Source organism: Penicillium psychrofluorescens, assembly GCF_964197705.1.
Source record: "Penicillium psychrofluorescens genome assembly, chromosome: 4".
Classification (NCBI taxonomy): domain Eukaryota; kingdom Fungi; phylum Ascomycota; class Eurotiomycetes; order Eurotiales; family Aspergillaceae; genus Penicillium; species Penicillium psychrofluorescens.
In genome coordinates this window covers 1,351,335-1,368,322 of record NC_133442.1, presented here as the reverse complement: position 1 = coordinate 1,368,322, position 16,988 = coordinate 1,351,335, and the positions used below count along the sequence as shown (strand labels likewise).

General features: G+C 52.6%; 2 protein-coding genes across 2 annotated transcripts; both read right to left on the bottom strand.

Annotated features, from left to right (window-relative positions):
* Positions 1–649: 649 nt before the first annotated feature.
* Positions 650–2,401, bottom strand: PFLUO_LOCUS6239 (uncharacterized protein; the record flags this gene model as incomplete). The annotated part of the gene is made up of 5 exons (XM_073783763.1): positions 650–1,335; positions 1,386–1,568; positions 1,623–2,021; positions 2,084–2,294; positions 2,345–2,401. 5 exons carry the CDS (start codon positions 2,399–2,401, stop codon positions 650–652), a joined length of 1,536 nt encoding a protein of 511 aa, XP_073640286.1.
* Positions 2,402–10,744: 8,343 nt separating this feature from the next.
* PFLUO_LOCUS6238 (ATP-binding cassette glutathione S-conjugate transporter ycf1) lies at positions 10,745–15,676 on the bottom strand (the record flags this gene model as incomplete). The annotated part of the gene is made up of 6 exons (XM_073783762.1): positions 10,745–11,008; positions 11,077–11,168; positions 11,230–11,298; positions 11,359–11,513; positions 11,566–15,323; positions 15,383–15,676. The coding sequence occupies 6 exons, from the start codon at positions 15,674–15,676 to the stop codon at positions 10,745–10,747; spliced, it is 4,632 nt and encodes a 1,543-aa protein (XP_073640285.1).
* Positions 15,677–16,988: the final 1,312 nt, after the last annotated feature.

Sequence of the window (16,988 nt, the reverse complement as noted above, 5' to 3'; positions counted from 1 at the left end):
CGTTGTTGAAGGGAAAGATGATGTCGGGCCGGTTCGAGCTTACGGGTCCACTTATGGCTAGCCGCGCGCCAGCGCTTAGTGTTGGACTATACAATGGAAAAGTGAATTGACAATAGGACCATTTCTACGAACCATGAGAAAAGGGCATTTCCAGAAACAAATTCGTTATCATAAATATCTACCAAACAATAATTTATCCACAAAGCCTACTCGGACGATCCCGAGAAAAGCATGTATATGTTCAACAAGCAGAGGATACCAACAGGACCAACGAGAGACAAGAAAGTAAATAGGGATCAGTCCTTACTTCAGATAGACCACCGTCAAGCAAAAACGAAAAACAATCAAAGAGAGTAAAGCCTCCCAAGGTATTTTGAAGGGAAAAGGAACAAAGGGGGAAAAAAAAAAGAATCTGCCCAGCACCTCTTTAGACGACACCGTCCGTTTTTTTATCCCGCACAGAGAAACAAGAACTCCAAGGCCCAGGCCATTGTACGAGCGCAAAGCTTCTCGAGCTAATCAGAGCCATCAGTCATATATATTCGTAAGATCCATGCCACATTTTTCGGAGTCGATTCGTTCATTGCCTGTCAATCGGGCTCAGCCCGTCCGTTGACGTATTTTTCCAATCTTTTTGGGAAGATTGTTCTCACGCCTGATGAGACAGCGGCATCCCGTGGGGATGACCAAGAGAGCCCGTGCGGAAGGGAAGCGCTCTTTGATCCATGGGAGCATGAGCGTGGTGGGACGACATGTCGTGCAGCTGGGCAGGCGAGGCCATGTGCATGTGGTAGGGCATTGCCGGCGGCGGAAGTGCATGACCGGAGCCCGGGGTCCCATAGTCGATGGGGCTGAAAATGTTCTGGCGGAAGGTCGGTGTCGTCCACTGGTCATATTGGCCGGTGCGTTGAAGCTCAGGCGTGGAATTTGGGAAGGGATTGGTGGCAGGATAGTCGAAGACCGATGACTCGTGCGGGCTGATCATCTCCGCACTCACGGGAGTGCTGAGCATGGCCTGGGACGAGAAGGAGTCGGCGTAATGGGGAGGCGTGGTGTAGAACGCACGATCATGTCGGCCAGCGCTCTCGAAGCTGAGCGGCTCCGGGACAGAGAAGATGTGGCGGTCATTACCCGGGATATGACGAGCGGACATGGTGTCAATATGTGTTGTGAGCGGTGCAGATGCCTGCTCGATCGATGACGCCGGCGACAACAGCCCTTCTTCGACATGCTCTGGCTCTTCGATGACTGAAGAGGGAGCCTCGCCGGACTCTTCGTCTTCGTCGCCCTTGGGACTAGGTCCACGGTTCATGACATAGACAACCATGTTGGCATCTGAGCACAGATTAGTTTAGGCCCACGGCAAGCAACCGCGTGGTACATACCAACTTCGCCGCGCTCAAAGCGCTCTTCCATCTTCCGTACCCGGAGGATCTCATAGATGATTTCGACATGCGAAGGGTGCTTCAGGCTGCGCTTGGTGTCGCCTGCGACTTCCTTCAATTTGTCGGCAGTGATACCATGATTGCCGAGCTTGCGGACAATGTGAAGCAGAAGTTCAATGCGATCTATGTTCACGTTAGATTGCGCCGAGGAGTGGATAGAAATAGGGGGAGACGTACACTCTTTCCTCAAGTGGTCGGGCTCCTTGTGCATAACACCCGGGGGCCACCATTCGGGCTTGGTCTTTTCAGGGTTGCCGGTTGTTCCGGGAGCTGATCCTGGGGGAGGCTTGCCCCCATTGTAAGGGTGTCTCACCTGCTTGCGAGGCTCGATAAACTTGATAAAGGCCTTGGCAACCATGCGGCAGTTGAGCTGCTGGAAGTGCTTGAGTGCGCCCTCGTAGTATCCGAGGACCTTTTGGGTGTCACCGACGCGAAGGGGGACCATCTCTGACGATCCATGAGAGGAAAAGTCCTCACTATCGGATACCTGCTCAGGCAGGCGTTCAACGGAGGGGGAGGAGCTGTGATAATCTCCCTTGCGGCGCCTCACCCGGCGAGGTGATGCTTCCAAAGTGCCTGTTTGAGCAGTCCGGTTAGCCAGGACTCTGCAACCAAGCGATTGTGGGGACTACACTTACGGCGAACAGGCTGTTGGTAACCAATTCGTTCACCCAGAATTTCCAAGAAATTCTGGCGGACCTCCGGAGTGAAGATGGTCGAGTTCTGCTCCTTGATGGATGCAGACTCGTCGACCTTCAACTTGCCCTCGTGGTCGAGGTAGATGAGAGCGTAGTGAGCATAGGGAAGACAAAATGATGGGCGCGAAGATGCCATCATGGGCTGCAGGTGCTGGATGGTTAGCCTCAGTAGCCTAGAGCGTGTCCTGAAGGCAGACTCACTGGAGCAACATCCCAGCCAGGTGGGCCGTCATGGAGGCTCGAGGCAGACCGCTTCATGCCTGCTGCGGGAGATGGTTTACTGTAAACCATTTTGTTGCTAGAGCAAAAGAGATGCTCGTTGGCGATCTCTAGATCTGTGGCACAACTGAAATTGATGGCGGAGCGATAATCATCAAACAAGAGAACACGGCCTCTGAGAAGAACACCGTTCTCTTTATAGAACAGAGATCCACTGGCGGGAGATGGAGCAGGTTCAGACTTGCTCTAGTGCACTTTGCAATGTCTAACGGCTGGTAGTCAGCATTCTGATACTCGGCGGCTTCCCAGAGGAGGACGGCCCGTTGAGACAAACGAGACGGGACGCAGGGTTCACATACAATGCTGGACAGGGAGACTGCAGCGAGATAGATGTTCGCAACCGACGACAGCAATGCAGGAACAAGAGGGAGGAGAGCTTCACTGGTTTGTGATCCCAACCCCAGGTAGGTGGCACAAAGTCGGGGTGGAATAGTTGGATACGCAATTGCCCAAACAAAGAGGAACCAGAACAGCGGGTCAGATGGAGGGACAAGAATTGAGAAGGATGGACCAGGGAGGAGAGGGGATGGGATCTGGGATTTAAAATAGAGATCGAATCTAGGCCGGACAGAACAAAAGCACAACCATCAAACACTGTGCCACCGAGCAGCATGGGTGATCCTTGAGCTTTCTGATCGAAATGCACCATTATGCAGTCGGACTGGCTTGTCCCGATCGAGCATTGATCCCTGTTCCGACTATTTTGCAGATCTTACTTGACATTACGGCTTGACAAGCCTGCTGGATCCCTAGTGTCATAAACCCCACCGACCGGGGTGGGGGGAATGGCTTCCGGAACGCCATGGACTGTCACTTGCTCTAGACTGTCCCTTGATCATCTCGGGATCGGGCGTCCATTGGCCCACATAGTCCGCATAGTTCCTCGGCTTTCTTTTCTATCTAGGTGGTTTCTTTGTTTGGGCGGGTGTTGTTTAGCCCTAAGAGGAGGACAAACTCGCCTCTCTGTTGCTTGACGGCGCCTCCGATCTGTAGCCTACGTAGACTAGACTGTCAGGCACAGCAATTCCTTTTTTAATTATTATTTTTTTTTTTTAAAAAAAAAAAAATCTATTTATCCTTGGCCGCACAGGCCCTGCCTTGCGTCGGGAAGGACCCACGGCCACGCTGTGTGGATAAATGTGGGTGCTATTCTTGCCATCGCAGATCAGTCCTCAGCATTCGGAGTTTCTGTGTGATGAGACGCATTGATTCGTCTTTAGGCAGATAATCTGGGGGAAGGTACTCCGCCGCCCATTGCTATCACTAGGCACAGCCATTGTTCGTGATCGGATCTGGCCGCGATGTGCCCCGGCGCTAGTTTGCAGTGGTCACCACCAATGAGACTCGCGTGGCGCCCCCCTGAGCCACTAGGCAAGTCAAAGCGGTTGCGCGGCCCATGATCCTGGATCCTGGAATAATATCGAGATAGAAGTGGCTCATACGCTTTTCTTCAGCTTCCGTCAGTCAACTGGCCAGTGCCGATCTGCGCTCTCAGAGCCTCTAACATGACAGGATCTGGGGTTTCGGCGACAGCGGATTTCAGCTGAACCAGAAGCAACTGACTGCCGTCATTGAACCCCTGAGGTCAGACCTCCCGAGGCAAAAGGACGAGGGGGGAGAATACAAGCAAATTGGGCATAAGCGATGGACACTAACTAACTGCGGAGCGAGTATCCGTAGGCGCGAATAGACAGAAGAAAAGACGGAGGCAGTACGCTCTAGCACAGATCGAGACGCCTGAAGCATTTCGCCTTGAAGCAGATCAGAAGCCAGTCACCAATGGATCGAATCCTCTATCCTACGCCGAGTTAGCCGCCGTACCTTTGCTCTACACCGATCCACCCTCTCGCCTGCCCGGCTGACAACAATTCCGCCGAGGGCGAAGCAAATGCTGCCCCTTGGTCTGTGCTGGATGAAAAATTACCGATGAAATGAAATCCAGACCCAAGAGACTGTCACCGCGTTAATCTCCCGTCCCGGGGTGAGGCTGGGTGGGAGGCTTGGGAGGGTAGCAAGGCAACTGGCCCAGTGCCGCATCGGGAACACTAGTTGAAATGTGATGTCGACATGCACCCGCCAGACACCGGATGTCTGGTCTCTGCGAATCTTCTGTTCGTCTGATCGCGAGGCTAGCCCCTCTCGAAGGTCATGCATGCGACGCTTTACCTCTCAGAGACGATCAATAGACCCATTGTAATGGTTTAGGGTTAGGTTGCGGGTGCGAGGCAGATCGCGTTTGAGTATTTGTCATTGTCTAAGAATTCCCGATCAGATAGCCAACATGCTATACTCTTCAGAGCCAGATTAATTATCCAACGAAGCACACTATCAACAACGGTCTAACACCGGATCATGCTCATTTCCACTAGGGGGGATTATCTTTGTTTGACATTCCTTTGTGCTCGACCGTTCTTCCTGGCCCCAAATTGCTTTTTCGGGTATTATTGTAAGCGTCAGGCCGCCGTTGGGATATGACAGCTGCCCAACAAGCAAATTAAACAACGGAGGCGAGAATGGTCCGTCATGTTTACGCCATCCCGGTGAAAGGGCGATCATTTACTTTTCAAGTAGGCCTAGACTTCAAAGACGGGGGATCAAGAGTGATTTGCTTCCAATAGTAGTGAATCGTGTATTCCGCATTGACCCCTGCCACACTATTGCTATCAAGGAGGGCAAGCAATCAAGCAAGCAAAAAAAGAAGTACAACGTGGGATGGTTCGCAGCTTCTCGAGGCCATCACCGCTACAGGGGCTTATGAAAGGGACTGACAGCTAGATGGCAGGGTTGATCTGCATATACAGATGCAGGGAAGCGCACAACAGACCCAGAAAGAAGCCCGTTGTGGTTCCCAACAATCCCAATAAACACTTGATGGCAGGGCTTTGCGACTGGGTTCGAGGTGGATCGCCGTGGGCAAACACCGGAGTTGCAGATGGCCGTTGCCCATAACAGCACCAGTTATTACCCGGTCGGCCGCTTTTGCCGCCATGGACAGAAAACAGAAAGGGTTACGGAGATGTTCGGAAATCGGAGATCTCTGTCACCCTGAAACTCAGGAATGAAACTTGGCGTTGAAGAGTAGCATTTGATAGTGCCGTATAGTTCCTCGGAGCTATATTCCAAATAGGCGTTATGACAGGTGAGCACTGACACTTGGGGGTGGAATGGCGTATGGGCACTGGAATGCCCCCTAGTAGTGTCTGGGATTGCTGCATAAGATCCTCAATTGGGTAAACTGAGAAGTTTTCAATTTCGCCGTGGATCTGCAAGTGATGTCTGTGCCCGAGTCACTCTCCACTCCTGGAACGCTCGAGAATTCATCGGTTGGTTACACTCTGAAGTGGCTGTATACATAAAGCAGGGCTTGGTACTTTGGGAAAATTGCTTCATCAATCTTGTAGTCAGAATATTGGTTCTCGTATCGATCGAGAGACGGCTGGCGAGGACGACGTCTGATCGCAAGACACTCGCCAGAGACCCAATAGTTGACGCAATTTGTCTCCTGTGCACTGGCATCAACAGCCCAAAGTACGGAGGGGGCGGGCTCCTCTCATGATCAACGATCGATCGGATGGTTAGGAGGTTAGGCGACGGAAGACGGGAAGGAAGCAGAGACGGGATAACGATATCCATGTTGTCGTCGTATTCCACAAAATGTCATATACTTTATTTGAATCTTCGGGACATCAAAGCGCAGGCCAGCGCACAGTCCCATGCAGAGGCGAACAGCCGCAGGCACGATCGATCAATGATGCACGGCGATCGAACGCTCATCGGACCGACAAACACTGGTGTTGCGTCATGCAGCGGCCCTTGTTCGGGGGATGGAGTCGCCGAACCCGCGAGTATCTAGCCGAGGGCCAGGGGTTCAGGGTTCATGGTCATCTGGACTGATGCGCGTAGTGGCAGCCCCGGCCCACACTTGTACTTTGGTTCTCGGGACTGTGGTTGGCTGACGGGCAAAGCTTTCAAGCCTAGACCCGCCCCGGTCCTGGGTAGGCGGCCCGGGGATGACGGTCCGGCAGACTAAAGCTGTCAGACTCCACTTATGGCATAGTGTCATGGGGCCCGGTCCCAATGGGAAGGTCAAGGTTGGCAATCATTCGAAAGACTGGCCAGGTACCATTTGGATGGCGGGCTGTTTCAGTAGGCGATGGGGGCGGTCGGCCGGTCTACTGTATATGGAAGGGGGGGAACGAGATAAAGGGGCAAGCACAATGGTTTAGTTGTCCTTCCAGAAAAAAACATCGTTGTGTTGGGTTGGGTCTGGGACGGGCCGAGTACGTACCGCAATTCTCGCATTTTGGATACCTAGTTAGCCCTAACCCAACGACTGCACCTCTCCACACTTGTTTCCTACCCGCTTCCTTCCCGGCGCTGGTGCTTGCATGCAGGCAGTCTTGCCGCCCTGGCGGATTGGCTTGCTTTGGAATCTACATAGTCGTACAGCAGCAGATGCAAGATTGGTTTCTGCAGTTTTTCAGGGCCGAGGCACGGCGTTCTTAGAGGCCAATGGCAGTTGGAAGGATGCTGCTAGTCTCGTACAGCGTACCCTCCTTCAACAAAAAAACTACCCGATAGCTGCAAAGATTATCTACCAGACGGGCCTTTTGGCACCGCATTGTCCGCGCTTGCCGAAAATTCGATATCACATCGAAGTCACCATATACTTGATTCTCTACAGTAGTTCAGCAAGTTGTTCTCGTTCTTGTCCCTTTGCATTTCGATGTGGGGTCTGTCGTCAGGTGGAGCCTGGGTTCAGTGATCGCCTGGCCTAGTAGCTCCAAGACAACCAATAGCTCCAACCTTGTGTTGCCCCTCCCTTTCGGAGGAAAAGTCCGCTGTTCTCTGTGTAACGTGGCCGTTAATTGTTCGCATTGTACTTGGCACGTCAACCACGCGAGTCGGGGTATTAAAGATCAAATCGATGTTCATGCATTCTCACCAAATCGAAAGTAGCAGAAACCATTGAAAAAGGAAAGGATTGCGATGAGATCATGTATTGCTCATCACCGAGGATCACCTACCCAGCTACCAGGATACGCTCGATTGGGGGTGTGGCTTGACTCGTCCCAGGGCAGTGGAAGCCCTGAGCACAATCGCCGTACCTATGTACACTTTTATCTCGGCTTCTCACGAACCACCCAGCTAGCGATGCAGCTAGTTAATTCTGTGGTATCCTCCATTTCCCAGAACTCCAATTTCCCAGTCAGAAATAACGTGGCCCGTCGCTGGCAAAACTCTTACGATCGCATGCATGCACTCACTTAGTGTTGGAGATGACTGCGGGCCAGGGCGAACGCCCCCACCAGGCCCGCTCCGGCGTGGGCGAGAGATTCCCCGGCCCAATACCATGCAGGCCCAGAAACTCTGGAGAATTCCAGACACGGAGATATTTCCTAAAATAGCGACTCTCGATCGTCCCTGGCGGAGATCTTGCGTCCGTGCTCTCGATCGATGTGGCTGATACTATTCTTCCAGTTGTCATTGTGCTTGAAAAGATCGCCCGGGTGTACACAATGCACACATCTTTTTCTGATATCTAATATCTCAACCCAATGGGCGTCTGTTCCGGTCGTGGGAACATCTGCTTTGTCTTTTCTATTCCCGGGAATATGCGCTCCACGCGGTCGATCTGTGGCTGGGGCCAACTACCCTATGGGGGGTGGATGTGACCTAATCAGCCATGACTTTACATCCATCCCACTACTCCGTACCCACCCCCTCTTTCCTCTTCTTTCTTTTTCTTCCGTGTCAGACGTGGAGATACCGAAGGTGGGGTGACCCTCTCTTCGGTGACCCTCTCTTCGGGAACCACTTCACGTAAAGCCCGAACTGCTAGACGCAAGGCACTGCCAGCGACACACCAACGGAAGAGAGATCGGGCTTTCTATCCTGCAGCCCCCGGTCGACGATCAGGGCCCTATTCCCTCTTCTGCTCGTTCTCCGAAGCCCGAGTCCAAGCGCCGGATCACATCCGCACTCCTCCCCGACCCGCCGTCCTGGTTCAGAGAGATCTGGAGGATGCAAGTCAGTGTAGAAACACTTTCTGATCAGATGCAGTACTGAAATGTGTAAAGCAGATTCTCGCAGGAGATAGTGGATTTTGATGCAGCGCTGCGAACTGTGATCCTGTTGCGCTCCCCAGGGCTGAGCGGGTCCTCCATCCAAGCTGCATTGAAATCCGATCTAGGAAGAACAGAAGTGCGCCGCTGACAGACGTGGATCACTTGGTTGGTTCGGTCCGGGCCATGCAGCTTTTGAATCCCGCGCTCCACCTGCTTGCTCTAGCCATGTAATGTAGAGAATACTACCGAGCCGGTGTGCAACCCATACAGCAAGCGAAACCTGATTTGGAGATCGGAAAGGCAAGAGCCTGGCTGGAACATTGCTCGCTCGAAGGCTTGTACAAAAGACCGCGGATCGTATATCTATACTGCACCGATATTACAACCCTGTACCGATTCTCGCGGCGAGTTGGAGGGAACCCGAAAGTCAACCGCAAAACAAGGTTCTTGGAAGGATTGATCCGGCAAAATATTTTTCGGGCTTCCTCGGGGGTGTGACATTCATCTAGAAAGCTAAGATGATCAACTCTATTCCAGGGTCCGGTGTATGCCAGACCCGATCATGATGGAGGGGGGGGGGGGGAAGGAGGAGGATCCAGCCATCTGACTCGACGAGGATGTGCCATGATCTCGTCCAGGATGTAGGGCGATCGGATCTAGAGCCTGGGCCTTCTGATCTGATCTGAGAGGCATTATTGTGGCGTGATTGGCGCATCGAGTGACAATGACCTTGTTCTCCATGACGGCTGGAAGGATTGCAATAATTCCCCGGCCCGCACCTTCCTTGAGCATACTTTGCTGTCACTTAGCCGACGTCGTCCTCGACTTGACCTGCGGGAATGGAGCTCGAGCCTCTTTTTCTATCCCCTCCTGTTACATGCACTCCCTTGCCTGCGTAGCTGAAACGAACATCATCCCAGAGATTGCATCCGCGGTCCAATCATCTCAATCGCAGAGCACAGATGGGGAAACTATGCAAGTCACATTGCAAAAATCAAGGCGGGCTTCATGCCATGCGAGATCTGATAGATTTGACTTGTATACTCTACTTCACTTACCCCTTGGAGACCAGGGGTACGATTCACTCAGATCCGTCACTCGGGGATGGAGGCAAAGGCTATCTCCCACTTTTTTTTTGCAATGACATCAGGCTGGGCCTGCTCGCCTGGGGAAGGGGGGGCTGGATTGTACATTGCAGGACGCATGTACGGTGTGTACTCCAGGCCGCACAAGATGCGTGGCAATGTTCCGCATACTTTTGTTTCCAGCAAGGAGTGAATACACCGGGGCGGCCACTATTTGATTCTCACATATGCCACGATGTCGACATACAGAGCTGATCTTGACGTGCTGGCCCAGCAAAGACCCGGGGGGTGGGAGTGGCGGGTGAGGACTTGGTTGGGCTACGGCCTCCGGTACTCACTCTGGCTGCCTACTTCAGTGAAGCCATATCGAATTACGCCTGAAACGACCCTCTTTTTTGAGCGAAAAACAGTGTCTGGATTGTCAGACAGGAGTGACTATGCAGTTGAACAGGCGGTGTCGAGGGTAACCGCGAACAGACGCCGTGGCAGCGTTCACCGCTACAAAAATAACGGCTTGATGCCCAATTGCCGAAGATGAAAGCTGTCACCGCCACGTTCCCTCAGCACTTGCAGAAACAGAAACGGGGATTGAAAAGAGTCAAGATATACCCTGATGTCATTCAGTATATGCAGCCTTGGGATTTCTTTCTAACTACACTGTACGTGGTATGTACAATATCCAAAACAAACAACTCGCTGCACTATCTCGATCAGAACAAGGAAAACAAACTTAAAGACTTTTTTCTTTTCTCGCGCAAATAGCTCAACCATGCGGCACTGGTTCGAAGGAAGCCTGAAACACCGGAGGCTCCGTGGCGCGACATTTTTGTTGAGGACCGATTTTCTCCTTCTCCTTTTCTTTTTTCGTCGCCTTTGATCCAGGGGATCCCCTGCAATTGCGTTCAACAATTTTGCCTTGACATGCGCTGAGTATGCACAGACGCCCGCGCCACGCCCAGGCACCTGAAAACGGCCAGACCAGAGGCGTGGTCCATGCAGGCAGCGTTGACATTGAACAATCAGGATCCAGAGTTGGCCCCGGTGACTCGGGGCTTCCGGGCCACTCATGTTGGCGTGTTGAGACTTCAGTCATCAACGGGCTGGCTGAGCACTCCTGTCATGTCCTTGAATACGCAGGGACTGACCGAACCATTACCACTGATTGGATTTTACGCAATGTGCGGGGAGGCGATCAGGCCGTCGCTGTCAAGCAAACCAGCTTCCTTAGCGAGCTCGTAAAAGAAGCCCCCTCGCTTGATCAGCTCTGCCGGCGTGTCAAACTCCGCCACTCGACCCTTGTCCAGCACGACGATTCGATCAGAGTCGATGATCGTATTAATACGGTGCGCAATCGTGATGATGGTGCGGTCTTGGAAGATGCTGCTGCGGAGGGTCCGCTGAAGCAACGCATCCGTCTCCACATCGACAGCCGCCTAGAATTGACCATCCTTGTCAGCCAACGTTGCCACCTGGGGCGAAAAGCGGAAAGGGGGAATCTTACTGTTGCCTCGTCTAGGACCAGGATATTGCTAGGTGTTAACAGTGCCCGCGCGAGGGACACCAGCTGCCGTTGACCTTGACTCAGGTTGGAGCCTATTTTGCTTCAGGTCAGAAACCGGTTTCAAAGTGGACAGAACATCAGGTATTCACTAACCTCCCTCTTGGATCTGAGCATCCAGTTGGCCCTCCATACCGGAGACGTGCTCCTTCAATCTTGCATGGTCTGGAAATTTCAAGTTCGTTAGGAAATCTTTCATCTCATAGAAATCACACCCCAACGTACCTAGCACGCTCCAGAGCTCGGTGTCGTCGTGAACATGACGAGGATCCAAATTGTCGCGCAGAGTACCCTCAAACATAGCCGGATCTTGGGGAATAATGGCTAGGCGTCCACGAAGGTCAAACAAGCCAATTGTACCAACGTCAAGTCCGTCAATACTGTAACCATATTAGCACTAGATATAGTTTCGGCAATTGAATCGAGGCTTACCTGATGCTACCACTGTCAGCTTCAATGATCCGGAACAAAGCCAGCGTAAGAGAGCTCTTTCCAGCACCCGTCCGACCAACAACACCGATCTTTTCATGTGGCTTGATGTCAAGATTGATATCCTTGAGCACCAGATCCAGCCCAGCACGATAACGGGTGCTGTAGTCCTTGAAAGAGACAGCACCCTGTCCCGGCCAGCCGATGGCAGGGCGGCGCTTGAAGATCACCTCTGGTGCTTCGCTGGGGAGGCTTGCGTACTCGAGCACTCGTTCGACGGACACGATGTTAGTCTCGACCTCCACAGTCTGGCGGACGATCCAATTCAGTGACTGCGTGATCTGGAGCGCATAAGACATGGCCAGACCAACCATGCCAGCGGAAAGACCGCCGCCAGTTGCCACAGAGGTGATGGCAAGCCCGGCGGACGCCAGGATGATAACGGAGCCGATGAATTCAAGGCGAACCGCGAGCCACCGGTTAGCACTGATGGACGGGAAATACGCCCGTAGGTTGGCATCCATACGCCACTCATTCTCCAGCGCGAAACGGTTCTCCTGTCGATAGGCACGAATGGTCGAGATACCCCCCAACGATTCCTGGAAGTGGGCATAGATCGGACTCCGAGTGACACTATCAAGACGCTTCAACTCGCGCGAGGTTCTCAGGTAGTATTTCTGGTAGCTCAGGTAAACCCAGCTCAGCGGAATGACTAGGAGTAAAAAGGCGGGAGTCGAGGTAGCAATGACGACCATCGTGAAGATAGCGCGAGCAGAGTTGGCAAAGAGCATGTTGAACGTGCGAGCAAGCACCTCATCAACTCGGTAGATATCGCTAGAAAAGCGGTTGAGAATTCGACCAGACGGCGTCGTCTCAAAGAAGCTCATGGGAGAGCGGAAGATGGCGAATGCCATGCGCTCATGCAGTTTACGAGATGCCTCGATCGAGCAGAAAATCCACAGGATGAGGTTCTGGAAAATAACCAAGACGGACGCGCCCAGACCAAAGGCGAGATAGACGCCAATGAACTTGCCCACGTCATCATTGGTCCCATGCGCTTCGTTCCACTCGGTCCAGTTTTTCAGCCAGAAGTTAGCAAGCACTTGAGACGTCTGCCCGGCCAGAAGGGCAAGCAAGTAGAAGGTAACTGCAACAAGGTTGCTTTCCTTGGCGTACTCGCCGTAAACGCTCCATTTGACCTTGCCCTGTTGCGACGTTTCTTGGGTTTGCTTGCTCTTGAGGATATTCTCTTCATCTCCCAATTTGCGTCTGGGGCCCTGCCAGCTCGCAGTGCTTGCACGTCGAAGAGTAACGGTACTGGTGCGTCGACGAGCATCAGCAGCCGCCCGAATGGGAACGAGAGCCCCGGGCTGCTCCACTTCTTCATCTGAGGCGTCATCTCCGTTTGCAATCACGGTCGTCGAGTCCGAACTGTCCAGCGGGCTGGCGAGACCATCCTCGGAGCCGCTGGCATCGCCGTCATCCTCCGGCTCAGCCATCGTAGTACGGACAAGATTAGCGATTTCGCCCTTCATTGCCAACAGCTGTTCGTACGTGCCCTTCTCAATGATGGTCTTGTCGCGCAACAACCCAATAAAGTCCGCCTCTTTCAGAACAGTGATAGCATTGGTCGCGAGAATTCTGGTCTTGCCGTTAAGCAGACCACCCGAGCCAAGCACTTTGTTGATGATATGACGGCCGACATGCTGATCCACTGCCGAGAGAACATCGTCAAGAAGATAAACGTCAGCCCGAGCGTAGACAGCCCGAGCGAGTGTCAGTCGTGCTTTCTGTCCTCCTGAAAGTGAGATGCCTCGCTCGCCGACCTCTGTCTGATCTCCATCAGGCATGATCTTGAAGTCGTCAAGCAGGGCACAGGCCTCAACAGTGAGGTCGTAGAAAGACGGGTCCCAGCGGTGACCAAAAACAATATTCTCTCGAATGCTGGCATTCATCACCCACGGTGACTGTGCAACGTATGCAATACGGCCCCGGACAACCACTTCACCGCGCGTCTTCCACAGATCACCGAGTAATGCTTGGAGCAGCGAAGACTTGCCGGACCCAACGCGACCGACGATACAGCTGAGCTCGCCCTTGCGCGCGCTCAGGTCAATGTTCTTGAGAACATCTTCACCTGTATAGCGATTCCAGGTGAATGAAGCGTCGCGAATACGGACCGACTCATCACCCAGATGCGCCACAGCGTCTTGGAAGAGAACAGAGTCGGTCTGCAACTCCTCCGCAGTGAAGTAATCCGTCAGCCGATTCACAGCGACAGAAGCCTCAATGATTGACGTGATCACCATGGGCAGAATTGAAAGCGGGAAAGTGAGTAGATTGAAAAGGGTCAGAGCCGGGAAGACGATCTCGGTGGTCAAGGGGCGATCACTGGTTAAGACGAAGACCGTAAAGGTTGAGCAGGACACCAAGAAAGGCGTCGACTGCCAAGTGAAATTGGCAATGGACTGGGTGGCACCAATTTTCCGGAGAGTGTTGAGTTCCAAATCGTTTCGAATGTGGCTGAGCTTGTTCATGAAAGCGGTGTTCCAAGCGTAAAGCTTGATGCTCTTGATGTTATTCAGGATCTCGGTCATCAATCTTGTCCGTGAGTCCTTGTTCTTCATCTGGATAATCTGGAGTTTCTTCATCAACCGCGCAATGACGCCATTCAGCGGAATCATGAGAATCATGACTCCGACACCGGCAAACATGCTCATACCAACAAGCTGGTAGAGGGACACCATGCACAGTACGATTTGGAACGGGGCGGACAATAACTGGGTACCAAACTGTGTCAAATCCGCCAGGCGCTGTTGGTCAACAGCCATATGGTTGACAATATCGCCAGTTGTCTTTATTAGGCGACCCTCATTGGACAGCCGCAATGACTTGGCATAGATAAGAGCGGTCAAAGCCGACTTGACTCGCATCCCAGTGTCAAAGGCTCGCTGGAAGTACTGATGGAGACACATCGTCTGACAGATCGAGACGAGAAACATGGCCAGGGCAATTGCAACACCTCTCATCACCGGTTGCGGATCCGGGTGGCGATACGAATCGATGAAGCTAATCAGAAGCCGAAGGAGCTGTGGCTGAACAAAGGCGAGCATGTCGCTCCCCGATTTGATCATGGCACCACGAGCGTAGGGACCACTGAATGCTCGGAAAAGCGCAATCCATAGAGACGGCTTCTTCCGCTGCAGCTCTTCATCCCACGCCGCTTTCAAATCACCACCGGTGACACGGGTGGTATCACGATGCCGGAGATTCCACAGATCATCTTGGGTCAGATAGTTGGTGTATCCGAACTTCATCATAGGCGTCATCCATCCGAAGGTGAGGACGGAGAAGATGTCCGCATAGTTGTAAGGGCATTCGTCTTCATCGCCCAGGGCGTCATAGGCGCTTTGCTTCTTGGGAACAAAGTATTCCAGCACAAATTCAAGAAGCGCGAGCGCCAGACTGACGTTGATGCAAACAAAGTATGGGAGGTGGTGAAGGTACTCCTTCCGATCCACCTGCGACCGCAGCTTGATAGCGTAGGCGATGATGAAAAAGACCCAGTAGAACAGCACGACCCCATTGGGCTGTCGGCTGCGCCAATGTTCGAAGTATTGCACTGCATAGATCACGCCGAGCGAGGCGATCGTCACGATGGAGGACCAGAAGCGGAAGTCGGCCCAAAAGGTCGTTGGCTGTCGCTCGACTTGAATGGCGGCTTGCAGGGCGGTGGCGAAGATCAGAGTGCCGAGCACTGTCTACATGATTTTTGGTAATCAGCAATATGAACCTTTTCGAAGCAAGGGAATGCACTGACCAGCTTGGCATAGAAATGCCAGTCCTTGGCCACCGGCTGGGGAATGCGTTTCCGCAACAAGAGCCACAGCGCACCGGCACCACCAATCACTCCCCAGACCGCCACGAGGGTCACGATCACGTCAAGAAAGCATGGCGTCAGGTCAAACCTCGATGAGCTGAGGGGGCCCCAGCCCTCGGGATCGGAGCAGAAGGGCTGTCGCTGGCGGGGTCCGAGTGCCGATCCAGGGCGCGAATGCTCGAGGAATCCCGGGTGGGCACCCTCGAGCACCACCTGGGAACTGCCATCCAACATTTTTTCGTAGCAGCCAATCGGTCCTTGGGCGCAGAAGGATGAGAGAAGAAAGGTTCGAGCTGCTCCAGGATGGTGGATGAGCTGACTAACGGCCTTAGCTCCGAACCAGAAGCCGAAGCCGGCGCGCTTAACCGCATTTGGTGGCGCTTAGAAATCAGGACGCCGCCAGTGGTGAGCGGCTGGATACAAGTATGAGAGTGACCATGAGCCTAGTCAGACCAAGAAAGGGCTTGTGTCACAGAGAATCTCGGATGAACCAGTGGGGCAAATCGAGAACCGGTCGTACGTGAATACAGTCCGGCGAAGGTATCTATTTCGTCATACAGATATCATGCTAGATGTGCATGATTATTAGGGAACTGGTATGTTGAATGGAGGTGTAATAAAAGCTGTCTTGCAAGTAACTAAGAGCTGACCAAGATACATACACGTGATAGGAACGTCGGACCGCAACATGGGAGTCCTTTTCAAAGTCATGACCAGAACAAAACTAGTAACTTCTATAAGTTACCAGTAGTTAAACACGCCAACATAGCCTTAATCCGCTACTTCTATCTTTTCTGGGAGAGCGAGCAGATTTGGTGGCCACGGTACAGACAGTTGTTGCACTTTTCTCCAAAACGCCAGAGACACAGTCGTCCAGCTGCGTGTCGTTTACACGAGGCACAACGACATTTCTTTGGGATCTTGGACACTCCACGGGCATCCCCGATTTCTCCGAGGTGTTGTATCAACAGGCTGTTCTGTCGAGCCCGATTGGTAGAAGCAGCAGTAATTTGGCTCAAATATCCAGACCTCGAAGACCACGGGAGGTGTGAAGTCGAAAAGGTTGGGGCATCAACTCTGTAGCAGACACGTTGCAATCCACCGTGGTGATCTTGTTCTGTTCGACTGATTTGAGATCCTTGGGTTGAGTGTCAATTAATTCTCTCTGTTTTCTTTGTTGATCAGAATCGACTTCTCCAGTCCAAGAGGGATCAAGGTTCCGTTTCAGCGTCTTTGAGAAGTAAGAAGGACACAGCTGGAAGAGGAGCCATATTGGCGATATATAGAGATGGAGAGTGGAGGGTGGATCAGAGTGGTGTGGAGAGAAGAGAAGAAGAGGAAGTGAGGGGGCTGCTCAGTTATATATCTGTTGACCGGCCTAGATGTTTGCATGTTTGCACCACCACAATGCCAATGGATTGTTTGCTATTCGCTGTTCTTGTTTGCCAGTAGTTCAAAGAGTTGATTCATGGAGTCAGAGTGACTATTCACTTTCGTGAGGCTGGGAAACATGAGTCCAGGCAAACGCTGTATATGCACTGTTATA